At 46.8% G+C, this 26370-nt stretch overlaps 1 protein-coding gene across 2 annotated transcripts in view; it reads left to right on the top strand.

Moving 5' to 3' along the window:
* OCRL (OCRL inositol polyphosphate-5-phosphatase) overlaps window positions 1-26370 on the top strand; it is a 659503-nt gene that overhangs the window by 69809 nt on the left and 563324 nt on the right. For both annotated transcript variants that reach the window (XM_069212991.1, XM_069213000.1), the window contains 3 exons: window positions 7787-7904; window positions 7989-8129; window positions 15729-15830. In XM_069212991.1, the coding sequence (XP_069069092.1) occupies window positions 7787-7904; window positions 7989-8129; window positions 15729-15830 (361 nt within the window). The remainder of the gene's footprint in view (window positions 1-7786; window positions 7905-7988; window positions 8130-15728; window positions 15831-26370) is intronic.

Raw genomic sequence — 26370 nt, 5'->3', positions numbered from 1 at the left:
GGAAGCAGGCAAAAAAGTTAGAAGAAGACCACTGTAAGGCGGTCAGATCTAACATTGAAATTAGCCTTCGATACACACTCCTCCATCCAACCATTGACTTTCTCACATTAGTTCAATTGACACACATCCAATAACAGTCATACATATTAAATCATCAGACACATTTGCTTTCCAAGTGCTTGTTTATAGAATGTGCATGTTGTTCTAAAATTTAGAAAGTAGAAATAAAACTTTAATTTTACGTAGGCATTGTATGCTTATGGTTACCTAGTTATTTATGTTGGAAAAAGTGTTCAGGATCCTGCACTTGTGTGAAAATATTCAAAATGTAATGGTTTCCATCATGGGGAACTGCTATTACTGGCGAGTAATTGTTTATATACTCTTCATCTTTGCCCTGCCTTTGTATGTTGCAAAATTGTTAGGAGTGAGGAGTACTGGTGAGGTTATTCACATTCTGTAATTAAGCTTGTGGCAAGGTTATTCCTCACAGGTTTTATTTATGGGTACTGAGATTCAACATTTATAGAGCACCAGTGTTAGTCAGTTTAAAAGTACCATGCCACACAAAGAGATTAAATGTGCTGACTAACCTTCAAATGTGTCTGCATCTACCAAGAAACATCTGGAAGACTGGTCCTTTTTACATCCAAATTGCATTGTTGTGAGATTTGTACACACAGGGACATTTTCACAACTGCTCAAGCATGTAAAATTCCTATCACCCAAGCAACCTTTTTAAGGTCTAGGACATTTAGTTCTCAAGTATATTTTGCCAACTTGACAAGTAGGCCAAATCCCCTTGGCTGCCAGTTTCCATACTCCCTACTTGTCTAACCCACCTTGGAAAACCTTTTGCTCCTTCCCTAGTCTGGTGCAACTATCCAGCCTATTCCAGTGTGGGAAGAGATTGGAGAAGTGTTGGTGAATACCCTTAAACATGCACGTGTGTGTGTACACAGATCTACAGGGCATCCAACCCTGCAACCAAAGCTTCCTGCTTACTTTCCGCCCCTTATTTAGACTTGTGGAAAGGTGGAAAATCACAGCCTTGCTAGAATACAAACCCGGATATAATATGACACCTACCATGATCAGAGGAGCTGTTGTCAAAGCTCAGATATAAATTTGACACTGCCATCATTTTTCACTTCACTGCCTGACACTAAATGGTTTAAGTGAAATCTTTTAGAGGGCTAGTAGATGTCTGAAGCATCCCGTCCCTAGGACATGTAGATATTTGATAAGGCTCTGTACAGCTGCTCCTGTTCCTACCATCAAGAATGCCACATTTGGAGTCTGCTCACTGTGCTGCTTTGGAGCCAATCAGTACAATAACTCAGAACTTAAGAAAGCTAATAATTGCTAAGTATTCTGTAACTTCAAAATACTATTAACTAGAAAATGTTATAGCTCTTATCGCCGTTTTACAAGCTGTGAAGCAGGCCCTAGTGCTGTATGAATTGTATTTGTATTGCAGTGTTTGTACAGCGCTTACTACCCCTATGCTGGCGCTGACTGGCTTAGCCACATGGATAACAAGCTAGGACTGCGTAGAGTATGTGATCATGAGGGTGTCGCATTTTAATTTGAGTCTACATGGAAAGTGTTGCCATGTCGTACGTGATTACCACTGAGGTGCTAGTATAATGTTATGTGATGCAGCACTTAGTGGTGTGATGGCTGAGGGTATATGAGAGATGGACCTTGTAGGAGGCTGGCCTGGCTTATAGTGGGTACCTGATGGTACTTACACCTTGTGCCAGGTCCAGTTATCCCTTATTAGTAGATTAGTAGTGTTCTAGCAGCTTAGGCTGATAGAGGTGGCTATAGCAGAGCAGCTTAGGCTGAACTAGGAGACATGTAAAGCTCCTACTATATCACTTATATCATATATACCTTCAGGAAGCACCTCAAGACCTGGCTGTTCGAGAAGTAGCATCCGAACCCCTCCCTACCTCTGCGCCTTGATACCCTGCCGCGTGAGTAGCGCGCTTAACAAATCACCGATTGATTGATATAATTACTATATCATGAGAAAGACAATACTCCGAGTTACTAAAAATAAAGGTACTTTATTTTAGTGACAATGTGCCAAAAATATCTGAGGATATACTCCCTTAGGAGGTAAGTAAAATACACAAAATATACACACAAACCAAAATCAGGTAAGTTAAACAGTCAGAAAGTAGTGCAAACACTGTAGAATACAATAGGATGCAATAGGCCGAAGGGCAACACAAACCATATACTAAGAAAGTGGAATGTGAACCACAAATGGACTCCTAGGCTAGTGTAGTGTGTAGAGATGGTCGCTGGGAGTGTAAGAAAACACTAAGAGTGTCCAAGATACCCCACCCCTAGACACTGGGAAGTAGGAGTAAAGTGCTACTATTTCCCCAGAAACACACTAGAGTCGTGATAGAGGATTTTGCAAAGACCACAACAGTCTGCAAAGCACTGAAGACTGATTCCTGGACCTGAGGACAGGCAAAGAAAGGGGACCAATTCCAAGAGTTGTGAAAGTGTCCAGGGGGAAGGGGGCAGGAGCCTATTAAACACAGGATGAAGGTGCAAAATGGCTGCCTTTGGATGGAAGAAGCTGAAGATACTGCAACAACGAAAGGTGCTAGGATCTTCTCCTTCGTGCCGAAGATGTCCCACAAAGTGCTGGAGGATGCAGAGTTGTTTCCTTGTCAAAATACCGCAAACAAGCCTTGCTAGCTGCAAGAGTCGCGGTTGAAGAAAAAGGGTGGTGCCCGGGCCCAGGAAGGACCAGGATGTTGACACTTGGGAGAGGAGACAGAGGGGGCCCTCAGCAACGTAGAGAGCCCACGCACAAGAAGGTAGCACCCGCAGAAGTCCTTGAACACGGGTTCAAGAAATCTGAACACAGCGGTCGTTTCAACACTGCAAAAGAGGGTCCCATGGCACCGGTGATCAACTCGGGGAGCTGAGCATCATAGGACAGAGTGCTGGGGACCTAGGCTTGGCTGTGCATGAAGGATTTTGTGGAAATGTGCACAGAAGCCCTTGTAGCTGCAGTTCATGCGGTGCACAGGTTTACTGTCTGGAGAGGGGAGGCAAGGACTTACCTCCTCCAAATTTGGACAGTTTGACCACTGGACAGTCTGGGTCACATGGCGTTCCAAGGGCCACGCTCGTCAAGATGAGAGGGGTCCCGGAGTACCGGTGAAGCTGAAGTTTGGTGCCTGCTGAAGCAGGGGGAAGATTCCGTCGACCCATGGGACATTTCGAAATGGCTTCCAGTGCAGGATGAAGGCAGGCAGCCCCCAAAGCATGCACCACCAGGAAACAGTCGAGAAAGCTGGCAGGATTAGGCGATACAATGTCGCTGGTAGACGTCTTGCTACCTTGTTGCAGTTTTGCAGGCGTCCTGGAGCAGTCAGCAGTCGATCCTTGGCAGAAGTCGATGAGAGAGGTGCAGAGGAACTGTGGTGAAATCTTGCAAGTCATTATGTGAGGAAAAGCCCACTGGAGAGACCCCAAATAGCCCTCAGAGGAGGATTGGCCACCTAGTCAGGTATGCATCTATCAGGAGGGATCTCTGACGTCACCTGCTGGCACTGGCCACTCAGAGGCCTCCAGAGTGTCCCCACAACTCTGAAAACAAGATGGCAGAGGTCTGAGACACACTGGAGGAGCTCTGGGCACCACCCCTGGGGTGGTGATGTACAGGGGAGTGGTCACTCCCCTTTCCTTGTCCAGTTTTGTGCCAGAGCAGGGACTGGGGGTTCCCTAAACCGGTGTAGACTGGCGTTTGCAAGGAGGGCACCATCTGTGCCCTTCAAACCAGTTCCAGAGGCTGGGAGAGGCTACCCCTCCCCAGCCTTTAACACCTATTTCCGAAAAGAGAGGGTGTACCACCCTCTCTCAGAGGAAATTCTTTTTTTTGCCTTCCTGGGACTCGGCTGCCCAGACCCCAGAAGAGCAGAACCCTGCCTGTGGGGCGGCAGCAGCGGTAGCTGCAGAGTAAATCCCAGAGAGCTGGTTTGTCTGTACCCAGGGTCCATAGGCTAGCCCCAGGGATGCATCTGATTGGCACCCCAATACCAGATTTGGCATGGGGGGGACAATTCCATGATCTTAGACGTGGCCATATTTGGAGTTACCATTGTGAAGCTACATAAAGGTATTGACCTATATGTAGTGCACGCGTGTAATGGTGTCCCCGCACTCACAAATTCCAGGGAAATGGCCCTGAACTATGTGGGGGCACCTTTGCTAGTGCAAGGGTGCCCTCACACTTAGTAACTTTGCACCTAACCTTCACTAAGTGTTTGTTAGACATATAGGTGACTTATAAGTTACTTAAGTGCAGTGAAAATGGCTGTGAAATAACATGTGCGTTATTTCACTCAGGCTGCAATGGCAGTCCGGTGTAAGATTTGTCTGAGCTCCCTATGGGTGGCAAAAGAAATGCTGCAGCCCATAGGGATGTCCTGGAACCCCAATACCCTGGATACCTAGGTACCATATACTAGGGATTTATAAGGGTGTTCCAGTGTGCCAATTGAAATTGGTAAAACGTGGTCACTAGCCGATAGTGACAAATTTAAAGACAGAGAGAGCATAAGCACTCAGGTTCTGATTAGCAGAGCCTCAGTGACACAGTTAGTCTATACACAGGTACACACATTCAGGCCACAAACTATAAGCACTGGGGTCCTGGCTAACAGGATCCCAGTGAGGCAGGCAAAAACAAACTGTCATACATGTAAAAAAGGGGTAACATGCCAGGCAAGATGATACTTTCATACAGAATAAAATGTTCAAAACTGAACAACAGGATAGCCATTTCTGTATATAATTAATTATAATTTGCGTCTGATAGAGACTTTTAGCTGCATATTCCTTACCTTTGAGTTTCCTAGGCATCAGACTGGAACTGGAAGCTTTTGCGTGAGCAGTACCCCTGCGTGCTGCAGGGTGGCTTTGTTTGGTTCAGCATGGTGTTATCGGCGCTGCCGGAAATGAAGTAGTGCTCACCTATGTAGACACCACACAGTGCGTGGACGTCGGTTCTTTTCTTTCCGCACCAGTCAACGTTGATCTGGAGAAAAGCTACACCTTAGTTTTTTTGTTTTTTTTACAGTTTTTTTTTTACATTTTGTTGACAGTTTATTGAAGCGTTGTAAGAATGTCTTCTAGAAAGGCTGGTTTAAAGCAGTCTGGTTCCTGTCACTGCTCCATGTCAGTTATAGAACCCCATTTGTTTTTTTAGGGTCATGCGCAAAGCGCTCCGATCCTGTTGTAATCTCTTTAGGCTTCTAACCACGCCCATGTTACGTCAGCCACTTTCATTGGTTCGTGGGCTTGCCTTTTAAACTCCACTTGCTTTCATCAGTGAAAGGCATTCATAGGTCATGCCTTTTCAGGTGTTTAGCCCTCCTCGAGGGCACCGACCAACTCCTGAAAACATACTAGGCTCCATGTTTTCCGTATGGTTTCTGGACTACTTTTTTCGCAGCGAGATTCAACTGGGTTGTAAAGTCTGGTTAGGAGTTTACAACTCTAATAGCTTTAGCTTGAGGAAATACGAGACCGTTTGCATTGTAAATGCTTGTTTATGATGCCTCGAGCACAACCACGATTCAAAGTTGTGCTCAGACTGCTGGGCTTTGGCACTGAAGGCTTTGAGGGAGCGGACCCTAAAGCTGCTTGTGGCCTGGCGATCGACGCCAGCCAGCGCGAATCCAGTCCTGATGAAGAAGAAGTTCAACGGGCTTTGACTCCACCTCATTTGTGGGCCGACATGACAAGTGAGGAACATCGGCGTTACACGCACGGTTCTGCTGAGCCATAGACAGGTCCAACTCCGCACCTCCCCTTGTATCCGGGAGCTAGTGCAACCCACTCCCAGATTAAAGACTTCTAGGAGGCCATGTGTCAGGTATTCGAGGAGGCTGACGCCCTACGGACCACCTTTCGGCCACGCAGGGTCGGATGAGGCACTATCAGGTTCCACGCTAACGGGTACGGCCTCAGCTCCAATGGTGTCTCATAGATCCAGATCTGCTTCGGCCGTACCAGTGCGACCTTGTCCAGCGCCAATCCCAATGTGATGCTTCCAGTGCCACCGGCACTGGCTCCATTCTCATCTCAGACGACGCCAGCCCCATTCTCATACCGAGGACTCTGAGTCGGAACAGCATTGATTGATGCCGTTTCTGGGACCTATAATGCCCAGTGGCTCTGTCGTTGCCTGAGCAATTTTCTGAATAGCCAGGCATGGTGGAAAAGTGGGAGGGGTCACTGTACCCTTTGGAATACCAGTTATACACCCCTAGTGAATATTTGGACTGGTAAGAGGAACTAGGAGATGACAGTTGACTGGACACCTCTCCAGATATACAGGTTTGCTCTCTCAACCTACTGTGGCTTCGGAGAAGTGAGCATCTTATGCAATGGTGGTGAAGAGGGCAGTGGAGGTCCTTGACTTTGAAATTCTCTCAGTGGCAGTCAAGATTAACCTCTTGACCGAAGTGTTTCAACCTGGGGATTTCTCATCTAAACCCCTATTGCCCTTTCATGAAGCACTAACTGATGTCCTGCTGGGAACTTTGTCCAAGCCCAGCTCAGGGGCTCCCCTAAACAGAACAATTGCTCGCTGCCAACACCCTGCCCCGGTTGATCTAAGTTTCCTCATCTAACACCTCACCCCTGAGAGGTTGGTAGTCCAAGCCTCAACTTCCCATTACGCATCCCCTGCCGCTGTAATAGAATCTGCTATGCCCTGGCTAAGAAGCAGTCTCCACTAGAGGAAAAGCTGGAACCACAGCGTCTGCATGTAGAGTCCCTGACTTGGACATCTCCAGGCAGCAACGTTGGAATCCCTGCACACGTTTGCCAAACACTACTGCCTGGACATTCCGGTCCGCATGGAAGAGCATTTCGCCTGTTCGGTCCTGCAGGACTTCATACTTTAGATGAATTTGTCCGTATCCCACCACCAGGAGGATATGACTTGGATATCTATTCAAAGTTAAGGAATCTGCAGGTTGAAGTCTCTATCAGATTAACAAGTTAGTTACCTTACAGACCCACCCACGCATCCCCCCTCTGCGGACAGATTTCTAGGTCTAGGGGTGTTCCCCTTTCAGAGTTCTAATTTGGACACAACTTTGTCAGATCACTTCATAGCTCTGTGCTTCTTGCGTGGAAAGCCGTGAAAAGTAACTGACGTCCGTGTGCCTAGGCAACGCCGATATAGGTGACCGTGACATCACTTCTGGTGCCAACGATGCCGACAACGCCACACGGAACCGTACAAAGCCACCCAACGGCACGCAGGGATACTGCTAACGCAAACGTTTCTGGATCCAGTCGGATGCCTGGGAAATTCAAAAGTAAGGAATCTGCAGCTAGATACTCTCTCTACCAGATAATGTGTTCCCGAAGGTAAGTAACTTGTTCATTACTTGAAGCACAATGCCATCTTGACAATTTATTATCAATTTTACTACCTCCAGATTACCTTTAGCATTGTCCTGCATTCAATATTTTAGCAGGATGTAAAAGTAGAGGTCTCATTCACCACAATTCTGTCCGTTGGCGCAATGTTTTTAGACACCACAGAGCATCTGTTTAATTGCTCTCAGAATCTAGATACTTTGAGTTGCATATGTTCATATTGCAGTGGTATGTAACATTTCTTGTTGTAGCACCCGGTCATAACCCCACAAACAATTTATCAGTTATGCCTGTGGCTGTTATTAACTGTTATAAACCATTTGAAGCTATCAGTTTGTCTTATCCCATGCAGGGTTTGTAGGGATTGAAGACCATTTTAGCAGTATGAACATGGAAAATAAAAGAAACTTAAAAAATCAGCAGGGTGGCTTTCACAGGGAACCCCCACCACCTCCACCTGTACAGCGCCCGTAAGTAAAGCTTTTCGTAACATCTTGCTAGAAGTGCTCCTTCCTGTAGGTTTCAGTCTGTGTTTTTTATCCTTTTTTTCCCAGGTTAACCAGAGAAAGAGACCAGCCAACAGGCACAATGAAAAAGCTTTTTGTACCCACCACACAGTCTGGACAGAGAGAGGGTTTAATCAAACACGTCATGGCAAAAAAAGAACGTGAATATGTGAATATTCAAGGTTATAGGTGAGCAATAGAGTTTGCCCTTTACTTGATTTAATTTTTACTACATAGTGCAATATCGCTGTCCATGCATTTGATTTACAGATTATGTATCCGGAATACATGTGAGGATTCCTCGCCCAAAACTTTGTGTTGCAGTTCTGCTGTAGTTGGATATGGTCAAATATTGTGCACATCTAAGAAGATGGGCCATTGTGTTGCACACCTCATCTGTAGTAGAGGCGTTCTGTGCCTAAAGCAGGTCTCCTCAATTAATCAGTATTTAGCCTGCTTTACTCCTAAATCAAAAAAAGCAAAGACTATCTTCTGTGTGGGTATTAAGGATGCACATAAATATGCAGTTTAGTCACCTATAAACTACAAGTGTTGCATGCATATGAAGGAAAACACATCCATATTTAATAAAGCGCATGTTAAATAGAAAACGTCTCCACAATACAAAGCAGTGTGTTCATCACATTTAAGTTTGGGACATGGCTGGTTCACATATCAGGATCAGAACTAGCAAAAAGACAGAGCTGCAAAGGATTGTTACAGTGAAGGGTGTTTGCAGCACTTTGTCCTCAGTAATTTATGAACAATTTGTTTCGGAGAAATAGTGTGAATGCCATTTTCCTGATCTTAGAATATCCAAAATCTCTCAGGTGCCGGACTGGAGCTGGACATTTCTGTAGCAGTCAGTGCCACCAGTTACCTTCTACACATGCCTGGATGTGGTCAACCCAAGTCTCTGATGATGCACAGGCATCTTTCTCATTGATATAGCCTTTTATGGATCTCACCTCTTTGGAGAGACGATTGACTCAATTTTCGAATGCTTAAAAGACAGCAGTGCTACAGCACGTTCCTTGGATCTGTCAGCCCCTGCAAAACAATTTCCAAAACAGTTATGGACGTTTAGGAAGTATTAGAGAGGACTAGTGTACAGGCAAAGGCAGCCTTCCCAGCTGGGGATGCCCTAGACATCCAAGTCTTTTCAGGGCTGTGGGTGCAGAACTGGCAGACAGTGTGTGGGCAAGCAGTGACACCAGCCCTTTTACTCTTTTTTTCCCCTGCTACAACAGAAAACAAACTGCTTTAGTGTGCCTTAGGAAGTGAATGCCCATCCAATTGGGTTTGCGGGCGGAGAACAGATCCATCACTTCCTCCCGGTCAGTGATCCATCCATTATTCCCACTACTTCTCCATCACAAAAAAGGATGGGGACCTACCCCCCCCCCCCGGTTTATGTTTATTAGTTGTTCATTGTATTGTTTATATTTTTTAACATCTAAAAAGGTCCCAAGTTGGTACTCTGCACACTGTTACCAGCAGTTCATGCTACCGGTTTGAGGGCTTAGAAACGGAAAAGATAAGAAACTGAAGTCAGTTTCAAGGTGTGGTTGGATGCTGCTTATGTGTGGCACTACTCCATCACTTCTAGGGCAGAAGGAGTCCATGTTGAGCCGCACAGTGCTACTTAGTGCCACACAGGAGTGCAGCTACAAAAGTCTCCACATACTGTGTGGCACTGGGGGACATTCTAAGATGAGGAATCTGCAGTTAGAGGGAGAAGCTACCATAAAACGTGTTACTAAAGGCAAGTAACCTGTTTCTCTTACCTACTGAAGCCTTGTAGACTACCTGCTGCATATTGTGGGTTTTATGGTAGTCTTGTAGACTCTTAGTAGAGACCGCTCCATTGACCATTGTTGGAGGCTGGTTTTATATTTACTGTGTTAAAATGAGGTATATTTTGTACAGGATCCAGGGGTTCCCCAGAGGTTTAACAGAGGCTAAAGTAGTTAATACTAATGCTCTCTTTGTGGTAGTTTGGTCGTGCAGTTAGGCTTATCAAAGGATAGTGCAAAGCATTTGTTGTACACACACAGTCAATAAATAAGACTAACTCCGGGCCAGTGTATTTATATTGGAAAAATATATGTGGTTACCTTATTTCTAGAACCAAAAGGACTGGAGCTCTCGGAAACAGATCTGCCATCAGGAGGGCAGACTTGGTGGGGGGTTTAGATGAGCACCGGGGGGCACAGGTCAGCACCAAACACACACCCTCTGTGGCACAGAGGCGGTCGGCTGCAGGATGCAAACACATCGGGCTCCCAATGCTTACTAATAGAGGGACCTCGGGGGTCACACAGATAATGCAAGCCGGGTCCAGGGGGTCGGTTGTGGGAAACCGCAGGCTGCACTAGGAGGAGGGCAGCCTGCTGAACGTTGCTTGACCAGAGGTCGGGTTCCCCAGGGGCATTGCGGGTGTAGGGGTACCTTTAGGCATCGGGAATCTTCGTCCGGTTTTCTCGTGGTCAGGGGATCCTCTGCATTTAGACTATAGGCGTTGTTGTGTTGACCAGGTGGGGTCAACCCACAGTGGACACAAGGGCGGAATTGCCTGGGGACCTGCTCTGGACCGGTGGGCCACCAGGACTTTGGGTGCAGAGTGGTCCGGATTCGCAGATCCCGAGCAGTTTGTGAGTTCTTTTGGAGAGTTCCTTCTAGACAGGGCTGCTGTCCGCAGAAGTTCTTGGTCCTCTGGTGGGTAGGGAGTCCTCTGGGGGTTTGGCGAGGTTGCTGGTCCTGCAGGATGCATCACCTTTTTGGAGCAGGGCTTCTGAAGCTGCAGACAGGCCGGTAGGGGTTGTGTTATGTCAGTTGTCATCTGGAGTCTTCACTATTGGGGGGTAGGCTTAGCAGTTCTTTCTTCTTGCTTCTTTTCTTGAGGTCACCAAGAATCTGGTGACCTAGGTTTAGGGGAGCCCTTAAAGCCTAAATGTAGAAGTGTTACAGTGGTCAGAGGGCAGTAGCCAATGGCTGCTGTCCCTGAGGGTGGCTACACCCTTCCTGTGCCCTCTCCCTTTAGGGAGGAGGGTGCATTCCTAACCCTATTGGTCCCTCTCCTCCAAACCAAGATGGAGGATTCTGCAGGGAGGGTGTCAGTTCAGCTCTGGACACCTTAAGGGTGGTCGTTGCCGGAGTGTTCACGCCTCCCTGTTTTACCTAATTTTCCTGCCGGACATCCAGCCAAAAGTGGGGCTTTGCCGGGGGGTGGGCATCTCCACTAGCTGGAGTGCCCTTGGGCACGGTAGCAGGAGGCCTGAGCCGTTGAGGCTCACCGCCAAGTGTTGCAGTTCCTGCATGGGGGAGGTGTGAAGCACCTCCACCCTGAGCAGGCTTTGTTTCTGGCCTCAGAGCACAAAGGCTCTTACCCCATGAGGTCAGAAACCTGTCTTTTAGTGGCAGGCTGGCACAGACTGGTCAGCCTTACACTAAGGGATTGGTTAAAATACAGGGGGCATCCCTAAGATGCCCTTGGGGTGCATTGTACAATAAATCCAACATTGGCATCAATCTGGGTTTATTGTGCTGAGAAGGTTGATACCAAATTTCTCAGTCTTCAGTGAAGCCATTGTGGAGCTGTGACGTTCGTAATGACAAACTCCCAGCCCATGTACGTATTATGACCACTTTGCACTTACAATGTCTAATAATGGACTTAGACACCGTAGGGGCCTATTGCTCATGCAGCTATGCCCTCACATGCGGTGGTAAAGTGCACCCTGCCTTAGGGCTGTAAGGCCTGCTAGGGGTGACTTACCTATGCCACAGGATCTGGTTTGTGGACATGGCATCCTGGAAGGGGTGCCATGCAGACTTTACCTTTTTCTCTCCACCAGCACAAACAATCTGCAATGGCAGTGAGCAGGTGCTTGGTGAAGGGCCGCCTAGGTGACACAGTATGTTGCATCCCTTAGGGTCCCTCCGTGGACACAGAGCACTTGGTACCACTCATACGTTTTTAGAAGGTTGTTAGCTGTGTGGCAGTGTTGTTGCTATTGTGGAAGCAATGGTACAGTTTAAGGAAAGATAGCCAAAACCTGCACCAGTGTCTGCTGATCCCAGGAGTGCTATCCAGGACCGGATGACAATAGCTCCCACCAATGGATTTTGCTCCATCCGTGGTCCAGACTGACCAGTAGCCCAGTAGTTCAGTGGATTTTAATGCTTAAAGTCTCTTAAAGTTCATAAAATTCAAATCTATTTTTCTACATTGATGTCTTGTTTCTTCCAAGTCATGTGACTTTCTTATTCTGTTTGGTGCTGTTGAATACTCAACACAGTATTTGTTTGCTAAGCCTTACTGCTCGCAGCCACAGCTGCACAGAGTTTATCTTAAGGTTAAGTAAACATACCTGACTGGACTCATGAAAGTGTACTGCACAATTAGGCCTCTCCGCCAAATCATATAATACACCCAAATCCTCACACCAGCCATAATTGACCACTGGCATACAAAGCAAAAGCCTTGAGCATTCACAAATAGCCACTATCTTCTGACTTCCAGTACTGTCTGAAATGACACTGTTCTGTCTATCAACTCTGAAGGCACCTACAATGCATTTGCAAAAAGAGTCCACGTAAAATACAGAGGGAACCATAAATATGACATAATGAGACACTCTGGCCTCACCAATTTTCTGCACTCCTCTTATTTGATTTCGATGCTTATTAATGTATTTTTGTGGCAATTTCAAATTAATTCCATAGCTCATTAAGCAAAAAGTTCAAGAATCCACAAGGGTAGGTTGCCAGTGGACCCTTTTTGGCACACTGCTTAAAGAAGAAGGCTTCATTCCCCTGTGACTTCAAGTTGCAGTGTTATGGGCAAGGATTCTAATCAAGTGTAATAAAGGGCTGATGGGTTGATGAATGTTAATAACCTGAAGAAAGTCATGTAAGCAAGCACCACAGTGATCATCAAGTGATCTGCCTTTCTCCAGTGGCCCAGCCGTTGTGTTTCCCACCAGTCATATCTTCAAACAGACCAGTCAGATTCCTGAAACTCTTAGGGCTGTCACTGGCAAACGCTTGGTGGTGTAGGTGAAGTGACTCACTACTTTCCAACCAACCAAACTCCCGGTCACTGACTATTCTACAACATCATCTTCAAATAGGCCAACCTGCGGTCTGATCAATCCAAGGCTCTTGTTTTTGTGAATGCCATTCCACGAGATTCATGGGCCTTACTGCTGCCATCCAAACAACCGGTAACCCACCCAGAGATTCATTCCACACTCTACTTCTTCAGGCATCCAAAACTAAGGACAAATCAAGGAAAGTGCACATCCTGTTTGGTACTGTTATGATCATGACCCTAACTCTCTAACCACTTACCTAAAATCAAGCAGCATGCACTTTCTTCCCACATCCCCAAACAGTATTGTAGTCAACTTGACAGCGGCAACTATGATAGTCTCTCAGATCAACCTGCAAGGCCAATACAAACAATCTCATCAGCAGCCCACTCAAATCACAGAGTTAGCCATAATGCGAGTACTTCCCTTCACAACGGTTAAGGTGTGTTGTCCAGTACGCACCTAACACATCAGGTCTCGCAACGTCACACAGTCTCTATGTCCTCTCCTTCATGAAATCCTTGCTGTCCCGATGTCCTAGCCCCATAATACATCCAACATGCAAATGAACAGGAAGAGGAATTGTGGGCATCCTTCACTTATATTGGCCCTTAATACTTCACTGCAAGCCATTCCTCAGTTCCCTTGAGGTCCTTTTATTCTGCTTCCCTCTATTAGTAGCACTGACCATCGCCTTCCAGATCCTCTGTTGGTAGTCTGGGTCCAGCATTTATCCATCTTTCAGATGGGTTTGTCACTACAGCTCAACAATTCATGCAGTTAACTTCTTACTCACCCACGTCAGGATCCCAAGAGATGAACCATTCTGCACCAAGAAGGAAACCTTTTGTTACTTAGTAAACAGCTACAACATCAAACTGTCAGACTCATCAGTCTACACTTATGCCAGATGGACGTGTTTTCTAGTCTCCAGATAGTCTCAGCACTTGGTGATAGCACAACCCAGATGCTGAGTCCTTTTAAGTCTCCGGTTTTACAGTCATTGGAACAGCCGCTTCAGAGCGAGTGGACCTTTTAAAGGAACAAATAATTGTTTGTAGAAATTTGGTTTATCTAGCCCCTTGAGTGAGGTTGTATGGAATATTTAGAGATTTGATGAGCTGCTCTACAAACAGTGCCTTCTTTTAGTGTCATTCTGGTGCCTCTCCTTCTCTTCCTCCCCCCAAAAGGTTGAGTACATTGAAGACCGTAGTCTAAGAATCCTACTGACATGAATATGATTCTTTATTTTGTTTTATTTTGCTTCTGGAAATGTTAGAGCAGGGGCTTGCAGATCACCTTACAGCTGTGGTTTTCAAACTTGTTAATGCTGCCCCCCTTCTCCCCCCCCGTGGAAAAAAAATAATTCACCCCCCCTTCCCCTCAGAATCTTTCATAAATATTTCATTAAGTTGGCAATAGTTGACCATGTTTAAATAAGTCTAGACCCATTTAAACATTGCAGTTAAGTTCTGTTACCTTTTTACAAATGCAATAAACATGTTTCTGCTCAAAACAAAGCACTGTTATCTACATAATCCATCTTTTGGCCAGGGCCTGGTTGCCCCCCCCCCCCCAGCCCCACTCCTCTCCTCTGGGATCACTTGGGCCCCCCCCTAGGAGTCCCGGCCCCCCCAGCTTGAAGACCCTGCCTTACAGTGAGGTTGATGCTACATGCAGACACACACTGTACATGTTTAAAAAATTAAGAACAAAGAGGCAGTATATTGAATGTTTTGCATGTTCGGCCCTGCAGAGCGTTTTTTGATCTGAGGCATTCCCGAGAACTCTCACCTTGGGAAGTACTAATTGGTAACTATTCATAAGGTGAGGAATCTATATTTAGCAGTTTCTATCAGAATTAAGTTACTTACCTTCAATAATGCTCTTTCTGGTGGATGCTTTATGTAACCATAGATTACTCAGCTCCCTACCACGTCCCTATTCTGTGGAATGGTCTCCTTTTTCTATTTAGAAAGGCCCCAATTTAGGAATCTGCACATTGGTTCTTCCAAATCTCTGATGGGCTCATCGTCTTAGGTTTCAGACAAACTTGGGGGGTGAAAATATGGTCTCAATTCAACATTTCTGGAGTGGAATGATGTCAGCACAGACCCACACGATGCCACCTGCTGGCACACAGGAGCATTGTTTTTTGATTTTCAGGATCCATACTTGCTCCTGAGGATATTCACAAGGTGCGAAATCTGCAGTCACATAGAGTACCAAATAGGTAGTGTTACCAAAGGTATGCTAGTGTTACCAAATGTAAATAACTTTTTCTTTTTATCAGTTTCAAAACAAAACATGTTGTATGATTTTTACGACTTCATGCTCATACTTATTTCCCCCTTTGTTGACCTTCATCGACTACGCTAGTAATTCATTTTTTTTTACACTCTTTTCCTCAATTAGTTCCCCTAACCCTTTCTTATTTTGGTAATAATTTGTTTTCCATTTATTGCTTTTTTTTGCTTCCCCCCCCTTCCTCTCATCCTGATTAAACCCACTAAACCTTGCATGTTCCATTTCTTGCGTTCTTAAATCTTACGTTTAATCTACCAATACTGTTGACATTTTTTCTCTTTTTTTTTTTGCTTTGGTGTGTATGGTGCAAGAAAATGGTAAAAAATAACTAGCTTAAGATCACTCTTAAATGACAATTGAATCTGTGAATTTTTTTTTTTGGCAGGTTTTTTGCGGGGACATGGAATGTGAATGGTCAGTCTCCAGACAGTGGCTTGGAGCCCTGGCTCACTTGTGACCCAGAGCCACCTGACATCTATTGTGTTGGGTAAGAAGCATGATAACCGGGGGGAAATTGATATCCACTTCGCTGGTTAATTACTACTTTGGCATCAATCATGAACATAAATTTGTGTTTCAGTTGGGGCTGTAAGAAGCTCCTTTAGTCTCTGGTTCGAGGCAGTGTTTAACGGAATTTAGTTGTTACTCCACAAGGATGCATAACTTCTAGCAATAAATATCATATCTTTATAATCTACATGAGATCATTTATGTTTATTTTTATTTTTTGCATGGCAGATAAAAGACCTTTTAAAGGTTCCTGTTCGGTTGGCTAAGTCCCATCACACAGTGACAGAAGCTTCTTAATTTCCTTATGTAGCTCCATTGACAACAAGGTGCAGATTAGAGATGTTGCTGGTAAACACATAGAATAAAGTTTTCTCTCCTGTGATGTATACAAGCCATGGAATGAAAATTCCACTTTCCGTTTTTCATCCCACTACACAGAATGTTTTACTTAAATTAACTTTTTTTATTAATCTGATCCCTAAAAGTAGAATTGATGTGTTTCGTGCTATGCTACCTTTTGTTTTGATCTGCTTTCAAGCTTTACACTGTTAAATTGACAGAAATTGTTTGATTCAATTTAATAGACATTCTCCAACAAGATCAGTGTCTTTTTATAATCTGCTTTTCTTTTACTGAACAGTCGGCAGTAAAACAGCACTTGTAGTCCCAGCCCCATGATATATCTCTGTAAAGAAATTGTTTTCCAGAGATTTTCATGTTTGATTTATGTTTTTGGATCATTAGAGAAGTAATCTAGCTCGGGTAGACTTTGTTGATCCTAGTCGAATTATTCTGGACGTCATTTTTGAAAATGGCAGATGTGTTGCAGTGATGATGTATAGTTTCAGGCACCAGGAAACCTATACACTTAATTTTGATGTCGGGAAGACAGGTTTTGGGGTTCAAGTAGTCTTATAGAGACAGAAAATAAATCAGAGCAACCCTTCTGCCATTTTCCGAAATGGCGCTATAATGGAGGAAGAAGAAACATATATAGAAATGAAACAAATAATAACGTTTTTTAATCGTTTTATGTATACTCCAAACAAGGTATATGATCTGAATGAGAAAAAAAAAAATATTTATCACTCCTGTTTTAGATACATTTTCATAGTTCACTTTATTTGTTTCGGCGATCGCTTGTGGTACATTTGCAGGCTGTTGAACATTTGAGAAGATCATCCAATGGGGACATCTGTTTGTACCACAGGTTTTGCAAGTACTTGTGTGTGTACGTTTTGGGGGTATAGGCTTTAGATATTTCGTAGGTTTTAGCACCCCTTCAGTATCCTCCAAACCAAATTCACATTCATCTTTCTCTACATGTGCATGATCCAAAACATTTACACATCTTCTGATCTCGTAGAACACTCTTTTAATGTGTCCACGCATAGAATAGGATGTTGGAGGAAGGTCACTTAGCCGGACTGATCTTGTGAACTCACTGTACAGAAGATTTTCAAATGTATGACATTCAGAACTTGTTTTCCACACATGCATAAGGTATTTTTATACATCTTTAAAGTCACATTCTTCTCCTGTCTCAGCAAATACTTTTAGAAACTTCACAGGTTCAGCAGTTAAAGCTCCAAGCTTTGCTTCCATTTTGCTCATTGTCAACTCCCTTAAGAATACTTGGCATGTCTATGTCAAGTTTCTTGTACAGAATATGAAGCAGGATCAATTGTCTTTTCACACCTGTTCCAGAACTCTGACAATCTTTGACTTCTAAACATTGCAACAAATCTAAGTAGCACAATAATATCTCTGTTATTTGACAGTAAAATGACTCGATTGGAATCATTTTGAACAGCCCACTCAACATGAGGCGCAATATGAAGGTCAGCTTCCTCCAATCTGCTTTTAGGTTCTTGAATAGTATGTGCTGTACCTTTTGAATATATCTCTGCAGGCAACAGCTGATATATCTCTGCAGGCACCATCTCCTCATTGACAATCATTCCACTTGCAATATGTGGAAATTCAGTGTTCACTGAAGCATCAGAAATGTTTTGGCAAGTTAACATTTCCAAGTTCATCGTGTTCGATATTGATGACCAAAATTTATCAAGGTACACAGGTATAGGTGTCAAATATTTGATGCAGGCATGGTCAATTGTTCCACTTGTAGATATTCATGTGATTCTCCCACATTCTTTGACAGAGAGTTGAAGGTAACTGTCGGACACAAAGTGCAGTTCTTGCAAGTGCACACTGACTTTGATATCTGTAGAACAGTCTCCTAAGTTTTGCATTGATGAAATCTTGACCATTCTCGATTGTGACATATAGCCCACAACAACAACAGTTTTCAATGAGGACACCTTTTCAAATTAAAATTCTTCAGGTGAAAGATTTTTTTCAAACTCTTGTACGAGTTTGTGCTTCACTGGTTTGGTTGCAGCATCTCCATCAAATAATGTGCTTGTTGGTAGGAGATCCTGCAACAAAATGTCCTTGATAAATTCAGCCCTTTCTTTTTCTACATCCATCTCTCTGTGCTTGTGAAGGTTTTTATTGTAACCTGTTTTTTAGTGCCTGCTTGGCAAAACTCTTTTTTATTTTTTATAAAGAACTTTTATTGATTTTTGCAAAAGAAAGAAAACCATGATACAAACATCAAAACATGATGCCAACGGGCACCCAACATTGGTCGAACCTGTGATCCCAGACAGCACTAATATTAGAGATGACATGTTGTTCAGGTGCCTATTGCGGTCTCCCATTTCCCCCATATCCTAATGTATTTATCCGGACATCCTCTAGCCTCATATACAAGTTTTTCACTCTGTGCGCACCAATCCACTCCCCGTCTCCATTTAGCCAGTGATGGGGCACTCTTGGCCTTCCAGTTTGCCACTATATCCCTCTTAGCCACTAAGCACGCCACCCCGAGGAAGATTTGATCCGGTCTCCTTAGTTCGGTGTCACCCATGATCCCAAGAAGGAGGGGCAAAGGCTCTCTTTCTATATTCTCCTGCAACACCTCAGAAACCTCCCCCAAGACAGCTCCCCAATAGGCTACCATGGCAGGGCAGGTCCATACCATGTGAAAGAAGTCGGCTGTGGGATTTCTGCAGCGGGGGCACTCCGCAGTGGGGCGGAGGCCCGCTCTGTGTAGTTTGTCGGGTGTGAGGTATGCTGTGTGCAAAAAATAAGTTTGTATCAGTCTAAGACGGGTAGCAATCGCCAGGGCACGCGGGGCCATTAGCGCCTCACTCCATTCCACCTCTTCCATGGGGCCCACCCACCCTTCCCATCTCTGGCGAAGCACCCCCAGGGAACCCGAGGTGCCGGAGACCAGGGTGCGATATATCTGGGAAACACCTCCCTTGCCCAAGCTCCCCATCAATGCCTTGGCCTCCATGGGGCTGCACTCGGGTATGGTTTCTCCCACTCGGATATGTACTGATCAGGAATGTCGGAGCTGGAGGTATCTGTGGAACTGTGTCTTATTTAATGAAAAGTTTTTCTGGAGATCTTCGAAGGATTGTATGTGTGACCCATTCCAGACATCGCCTAGTGTGGAGATGCCAATGTTATCCCAATTCTGAAACCCCTCCAGGCCCGCCACCTCCACCAATTTCCTCCCCTGCCACAATGGGGTCTGTTGGGTAAGACAGCCCCACCACCCTGTCGATTTTTGAGCCGTCCGCCATCCCTGCAGAACCACCTTGGTCACGTCCGGGATGTCTCGAGAGATCGGACCTCCATAGAGGGTGTCCCAAATCCGTGGGTATCCCATCGTTTGGAGCTCCAGTCGGTATGCCGGATCTGTCCACCCACCCCCCATCCAGTCATTAATTACAAGTATTTGTGACGCGAGGTGGTAGTAATGGATATTAGACATGCCCAAACCTCCATCATACACATCTCTCTGGCAGGTTTTGAGTGCTAACCGTGAGCGGGCTCCGCTCCATATAAATTGGCGTGCCAATGAGTCCATTTCCCCAAACCATTTCCTAGGAATGGGATGGGGAACATTTTGCAGGAGATAGAGGAGCCTAGGGAGGATCATCATCTTGTAGAGCGCTATTCTACCAAGCAGGTTAAGAGGGAGTGTCCTCCAGTGTAGGAGATCGCTTCTAATTTTCCTGGTTAACGGTGTAACATTAAGTTCCCATGTCAACTCAGGGAGAAGTGAAATAAATATTCCCAGGTATTTAAAGCTGTTTCTTCGCACTGGAATATGCCGCTGCCAGTCCACACAGTCTCCGGAGCGGTGTAGGGGGACCAACAGGGACTTGGAGGGATTCGGGATCAACCCAGAGGCTTCTGCGAAAAGGCTCAGGATCTCTAGCACACGGGGGCCACTTTTAGCCGGGTTGGAGAGATATAGGAGTATAGCGCCACACGGTCCTCTGCGCAAGCGGGCCAGGACCAGCCTTCGATCAGGGGATCTCCTCGCAGCAGTATCGCAAGAGGCTCTATCATTAATGCGAAGAGCAATGGGGATAGCGGGCAACCCTGCCGGGTTCCGCGGCCAATAGGGAACAGGTCGGAGACCACTCCATTCACCCGGACTCGAGCTGTCGGTTTGGAATACAGGAGTCTCACCAGGCCTCGGAATTTGGGGCCGAGTCCATTTTTCTGCAGGACCAGTTCAAGGTAGGACCAATCCACTGTGTCAAAGGCTTTTTCAAAGTCCAGTAAGAGTAATGCCAAGGGTGTGTGTGACAGAGTCCTGCGATGTGCCAGAGCCAGATGCAGCCGCCTAATGCAGTGCCTGGTGCTACGAGTGGGCATAAAGCCACATTGATCAGGGTGCACTAGTGTAGGCATTATCTCTTTCAATCTAGAGGCCAGGGTCAAGGAAAGCACTTTGATCTCAATATTCAGAAGTGAGATGGGTCGGTATGCCGAACAATGCCGCGATGGGGGTTGGGTTTTTGGTATCACAACTATCGTAGCTTGGTCAATCTCGGTGGGGAATCGGCCTAGTTTCTCGGCTTCTCCATACATATTGAGTAAGTGGGGACCCAATATATCACTGCATTTGTTATATAGCTCTGCCGGGAGTCCGTCAGGGCCTGGAGTTTTGCCCGATGCCAAGCCGGAAATTGCACTGGTGATCTCTGCGAGGCTAATAGTTTCATCCAGTCTATCTCTTGCCTCCAGGGAGATCCTGGGGAGAGTGACGTCATTCAAAAGAGGGGTCTCTTTCTCAATGGCAGGGCGGGGGTGCATTGCATAGAAGCGGGCATAGTACGAGGCAAAGCTTTGTGCAATTTCAGCAGGTGTCCTGGAGAGGGAGCCCGAGGGTTCTAAAATCTCAGGTATAACCCTGCCGGCCAGAGGGCGAGCCGCCAGCCAGTGCAGGAGCTTCCCATTTTTATCCCCCCAGCCATATATACGGGCTACCGAAGCTCTCCACATGCACCTAGCCGAGTCTAGCATTATGTGTTTAATTTCTTCTCTGACCATAGTCAGCTGCCTCAGGGCAGTGGCAGACGAAGAGGTCGTTTGTTGGCGTTCCAGTCTCAGGGCCCTAGCCTCCAGGTCAGAGATCTGGGAGTTCCTGTCTCGCTCGCGGGAGCGGAGAAGGTGCTTGGCATGCCCTCTAAGGGTAGCCTTACAGGCGGCCCATAATGTTCCCGGGGACCGGACCGACCCCAGATTCAGATCAAAATATTGGGTTAGTTGATTTCTGATCTCCTGGGTGTAGTCTTTGTCTTTAAGTACCATGCGTTTAGGCGCCATACCGGGCGTCTGGAGGGATCTGCTCCACCTAGGCGGACCCGCACTGGTGCGTGGTCTGAAACTCCCCGGGGAAGTATCTCTGTCCCTGTGACGCTTGAGAGGTCCAGAGCGGACATGAATACCAGATCTATTCTGGATTGCGTCCGGTGGGCGGCCGACGTGTGGGTGTACCGACGATCCCTAGGGTGCCAGGTTCTCCATACCTCGCAAAGGCCAAGGCTCTCGGTCCAACCAGTCAGAGCCGAAGCCCTGGCTAATCTACTGGCCGTGATCTCGCCGGATACATCCAAATCGGGATCAAGAACCGCGTTGAAGTCCCCTCCCAACAGGGTGGTCCCCTGGGGCAGTCCCACAACCACTCTGCGGAGCGAGTGCAAGAAGGCATCAAGTCTCGTCGGGGGGGCATACGCAGATATAAAGTTTATCGGTGTTCCATGAAGAGTCCCCGTGGCCACAACAAATCTGCCCTGTGGGTCGACCTGCGTGGCTGTGATCACCACAGGCAGAGAGCGATGAAGTAAAATGGCTACCCCTCTAGAGCCCCTGGAGAAGCCCGCGTGGTATACTCTGTCATACCCTCCCCGTATGAGCATGGGGCACCTAGTCCCAAGGAGGTGAGTTTCCTGCAAGAGGACCACTGAGGGGGAGTACCTGCGGAGAGTGTTAAATACTGCTGACCTCTTCATCTTGTCCAACAGGCCATTTACGTTCCAGGAAAGGACCTGGGTTAATGAGTGCCAGGCATGAGTTGCGTAGGTGTTACATAGGGCTGAGTGTCAGGCTGTGGACCCAGGGGCGACCATTCCAAACATAACAATGAAATAATAAGAGACCTAACCAACTTATTCCTATTCCTATTCCTATCTAAACTAACTTCAAAAACCCCACCCCCCTCCCCATACTCCCACCCCGGAAGCATCTGTCGCCCAAATACCCAACCAAAAGCAGCCAGCCAGCAGGACTGTCCTTGGGGTGGAGTGGTGGACCCCTCCATATAGTCGGATCAATTACAATTAGTGATAGCCTGCCAAGTCTCGGGTGTCATATATTAGAGAGGCTTGGCGCCTTCTATAGTGACCCTTGTAAGGTCTGCATAGGTAAGTCTGACATCCCAAGTCTTTTGGACTCCCATCAGTGGGTGTCAAATGCGTCATATTAACCGAGGGCCGGGGATTTGCTCAAGTTGTTGTCATCTATTGTTTGGTTTGGGGTCTGAGGCCCCGAGGGTTCCGCGGGTTCCCTCTCTGTTTGTGAGCCAAAGTCTCGGATTTCCTCATTATTTTCCAAGGTGTTTGTGTCTTTCGGTCTCCCTCTCCGGGATCTGGTGTGCCTCCGGCTCCTCCGGGGACTTCCCGGGGCGAGGGGACCAACCCGAGGGGCCCTCTCCGAGTGTCCCGAAGGCCCCCCCCGGCTCCGACGCCCTCCTCCGTCAGCCAGTCCCAAGCCTCTTCAGGTGTTTCAAAAAAATGCGCTCGCCCGGCCAGGAGGACCTTGAGCCGTGCGGGGAAGAGGAGCATGTATGAAAGTTGCATCGCTCTAAGTTTCTGCTTAACGTGTTCGTACGACCGGCGGCGGGTCTGGACCTCTCGGGTATAGTCTGGGAAAATTAGGATTTTATGGTTCTCCCATTGAAGATCTTCCAACCTCCTAGCCTAGGATATTGTCTCTATCTTTGAAGTTGAAGAAGCGCGCAATCATTGGACGTTTTGGGCCGCCTGGAGGGGGGCGAGGAGCCAATGCCCTGTGTGCTCTTTCGATCGCGAACCAGAGCGAAAGGGACTGCTCTGGCATCCAGGTTTTAATCCACTTCTCTAGGAACTCAGATGCACCACCATCTTCTATGCCCTCTGGGAATCCGATGAAATGCAGGTTATTGCGTCTTGACCGGTTTTCTGCATCTTCCGCACGGCGGTGAAGCTCGCCGGTTCGGGTCTGCAGCTGGGCCACTTTACTTCTGAGGTCGGCTAGGTCGTTTTCAGTCTGGGAGACTCTAGTTTCAACCTCAGTGATCCGGTTCACTGCGTTTCTGAGGTCCTGTCGGACAAGACCCACGTCTTCTCGCACTTCCCCGATCTTAGTCTCTACCGCAGACTGTGATGATTGAATGGCTTGAAGGATGGCACTCACTCCGTCTGGTGCGGGGCCTCCGCTGGCTGTGTTTCCCTCTCCTCGCTGGCCCGCCGGCGTCGTGAACTGGTCAATCTTTAGCTGGGAGGGTGGGGGTTGTTTGTTCGCCTTGTCTCTCCCCATCACTATATCGGAAACAGGAGTCAGGTAGCTCACTTCTTGCGGTCTTTCATGTCCAGCCTAGGTCCCCTGCGCGTTTGTAGTTACCACAGTTATAAAGAGGGCGTGGGGAGAGGTGTTCAGGCCCAAGTTGTGGTCTTCTCCACCTTTGGCATCCGGTGACTCCACGATGGGTCCGGCTCCATCCCGGCCCAGCCGCTAACCGCCATTAGGTATTAAATGGTAAGGGGGGGTAGGGCATCCTCTTCCCTAACTCCTCTCCCCTCCCCCACCCTGTTGTCACTTTGTGCCGTTACCTTCAGTAGGGCCTCGACCGGCCCCAGGGCTGATCACGCTGCACCCGCGACGCCATGAAGTCACTCAAGGCCTATGCCCTTCGTTGGGCCGGATCGCGGTGTGTTTCCCGGCACGGCAGCGGTCCGCAGTGGGCCCGTTCAGAACGGGAACCCGGAGAGGGTGGCCCCAAGTCTTTCCGTTCAATTTTGGTTATTTGGACGTGTCAGTATCCTCAGAGAGGCCTCGTCCCATCCCGGTGTCTCCGCCACATTCCGCGGACCCCCAGCACACCTTTGTCATCACTCACGACACCAGGAAGTCCCTCTCCGCAAACGCCCCTCCGCCGCTCCAGCCCCAGCCCGCGGGGTCTCCCCTGGGTGCAGCGCAGCCTCTCAGCTCTCCTCGGCCGATGTCCTCGAGCCGGCGCACGGCCGCAGCGCCACCCACACAGCGCTCTCTCCCCCTAGATGCAGCAGCACTGCTCCTGCATGCCGCGGGGACCACGTTTGGAGCGCAGCCTCAGCTCCCTCCAGGGTTCTTTCCTCACCCCGCCACACCTCCGTTCCAGCTCGGCCGCATCGGGAGGGATCGTCGGTCCGGCCCGACTCAGCCGCGGAAATCAGCCCCGGCCGCCATTTTGTTTCCAGGGACGGATCGGACGGATCGGGCGCGGCTCGGGAACGGGGCCGCTTTCATGAAGTTACTCGCCGCCGGAGATTCCCAGGGGACCAGGGGTCGCAAGGATCGTCAAGACGACGTCCTCAACTCGGTCAGGCCACTCTAACTACGGGCGGATGACGGAGGGGTCCAGAGCACTCTCAGAGTGCGACCGCCATCTTGACGCCCGAAGCCACGCCCCGGCAAAACTCTTACTATGGCAATTAAAATGTGGAAGTTTAGCGTTTGTGATTATGTCAAACAGCATTTTCTATTTTAGTACAAATCTATGTTGCTTCAGTTTTGCATATAGTTTCTATCCATGTTTCAGGAAATCTAGTAGACCTGTCTTTATATTGTTATCCACATATTGTTTGGTTCTGAAGTTGTGTAGTTGCAGAGGTTCAGTCATTTCAAAGGAGTTTCCTTGCTGCTGCATGAACTGCAGCCGGCTGTCACCAAGTTTATTTAAACATTCCCAACTCTCTTTCCCATAAGTTCGTGGTGGGCAACAGTTTCACAATGGACCATTAATTTTGAATTTGTCATCTCTCTGAAAACATTGCAAATATAAAGGACTTCATGGTAAACTAGTTGCCATTAAGCAAAATATTAACTTTTACATGTATGACCTACAATCCACTTAGAGCTTATCTGTGATCTCTGGATCATCCGCTCCAGTTTCATATATGGAACCACAGCAGTGAACCTTCATTTTGTGTCTTTCACCACAAAATGTCTGTTGATGAATTTTTTTGTAGAGTTAGGATTTATTCACCTGTAGATTCTTTAAACTTTCCAAGTACCAGGACCCTTCTTGCAGGTAGTGTATGCAACCAAATTCGCGAAACACAGTAATCAGTGACTCCAAAGTCTTCATGAGCAGCTCCCAATCACCTTCCCGATCAGCCTGTACCAAGTTTTTCACTAGAGACATCACGTCTAAAACATTTTCCCAGTACTTGCAAAGTTCATATTTTTTTTCATATTCTTTGACAAACTCTACAAACACGGTTTTCTTATTTTTAACTGAGGGTATTGAGCATTTCCTGGATTTGCATTATGCTTTTTGAATGAAGTGCACCCTGTGCCTTGTTCACTTCTAAGATAAGATAGGCATAACCTAATTTGTCATTCTTGTTCCAGAAAACATTCCGAAGCAATGTTTCTGTAGCCTCAGATATGATGAGCATACCTTATAACAAACTAACATAATGAGTTCCAGTCCGTATTAACTGGACAGTTTTGCTTCTAAAGATTTCAGCCTCAGTAAGTGCATAGTCTGTGCCACATCCACTGAGAACTTCCTGCACAGTACAACACAACTGTTGTCATGTGGAACACTCCCATCATTGGATAAAGAGCATCAGATTCTACAATATGGAAGACACCTTCATTGCAGAAAATTGGCAGGATAGGCTGGTCTTCAAGCTGAGCACCGACATTTTTGAACTTTTTTTATAGCTGTGTATTCTGTTGTGTAGTTTCTGACTGGAGATGCTATTACTGGTAAAAACGCAACCTTCTTCAGTTGGTTGGTATTCTGGGAGAATAGAGCATGAATCCCAGCTCACAGAGGAACTGGCTTTTTTTCATCCTTCAGTCCGCACCGAATAAGCAATGTGATAAATTAAGTT

Source organism: Pleurodeles waltl, chromosome 2_1, assembly GCF_031143425.1.
Source record: "Pleurodeles waltl isolate 20211129_DDA chromosome 2_1, aPleWal1.hap1.20221129, whole genome shotgun sequence".
In the NCBI taxonomy this organism is placed as follows: Eukaryota; Metazoa; Chordata; class Amphibia; order Caudata; family Salamandridae; genus Pleurodeles; species Pleurodeles waltl.
This window is presented reverse-complemented; position numbering and strand designations above follow the sequence as displayed.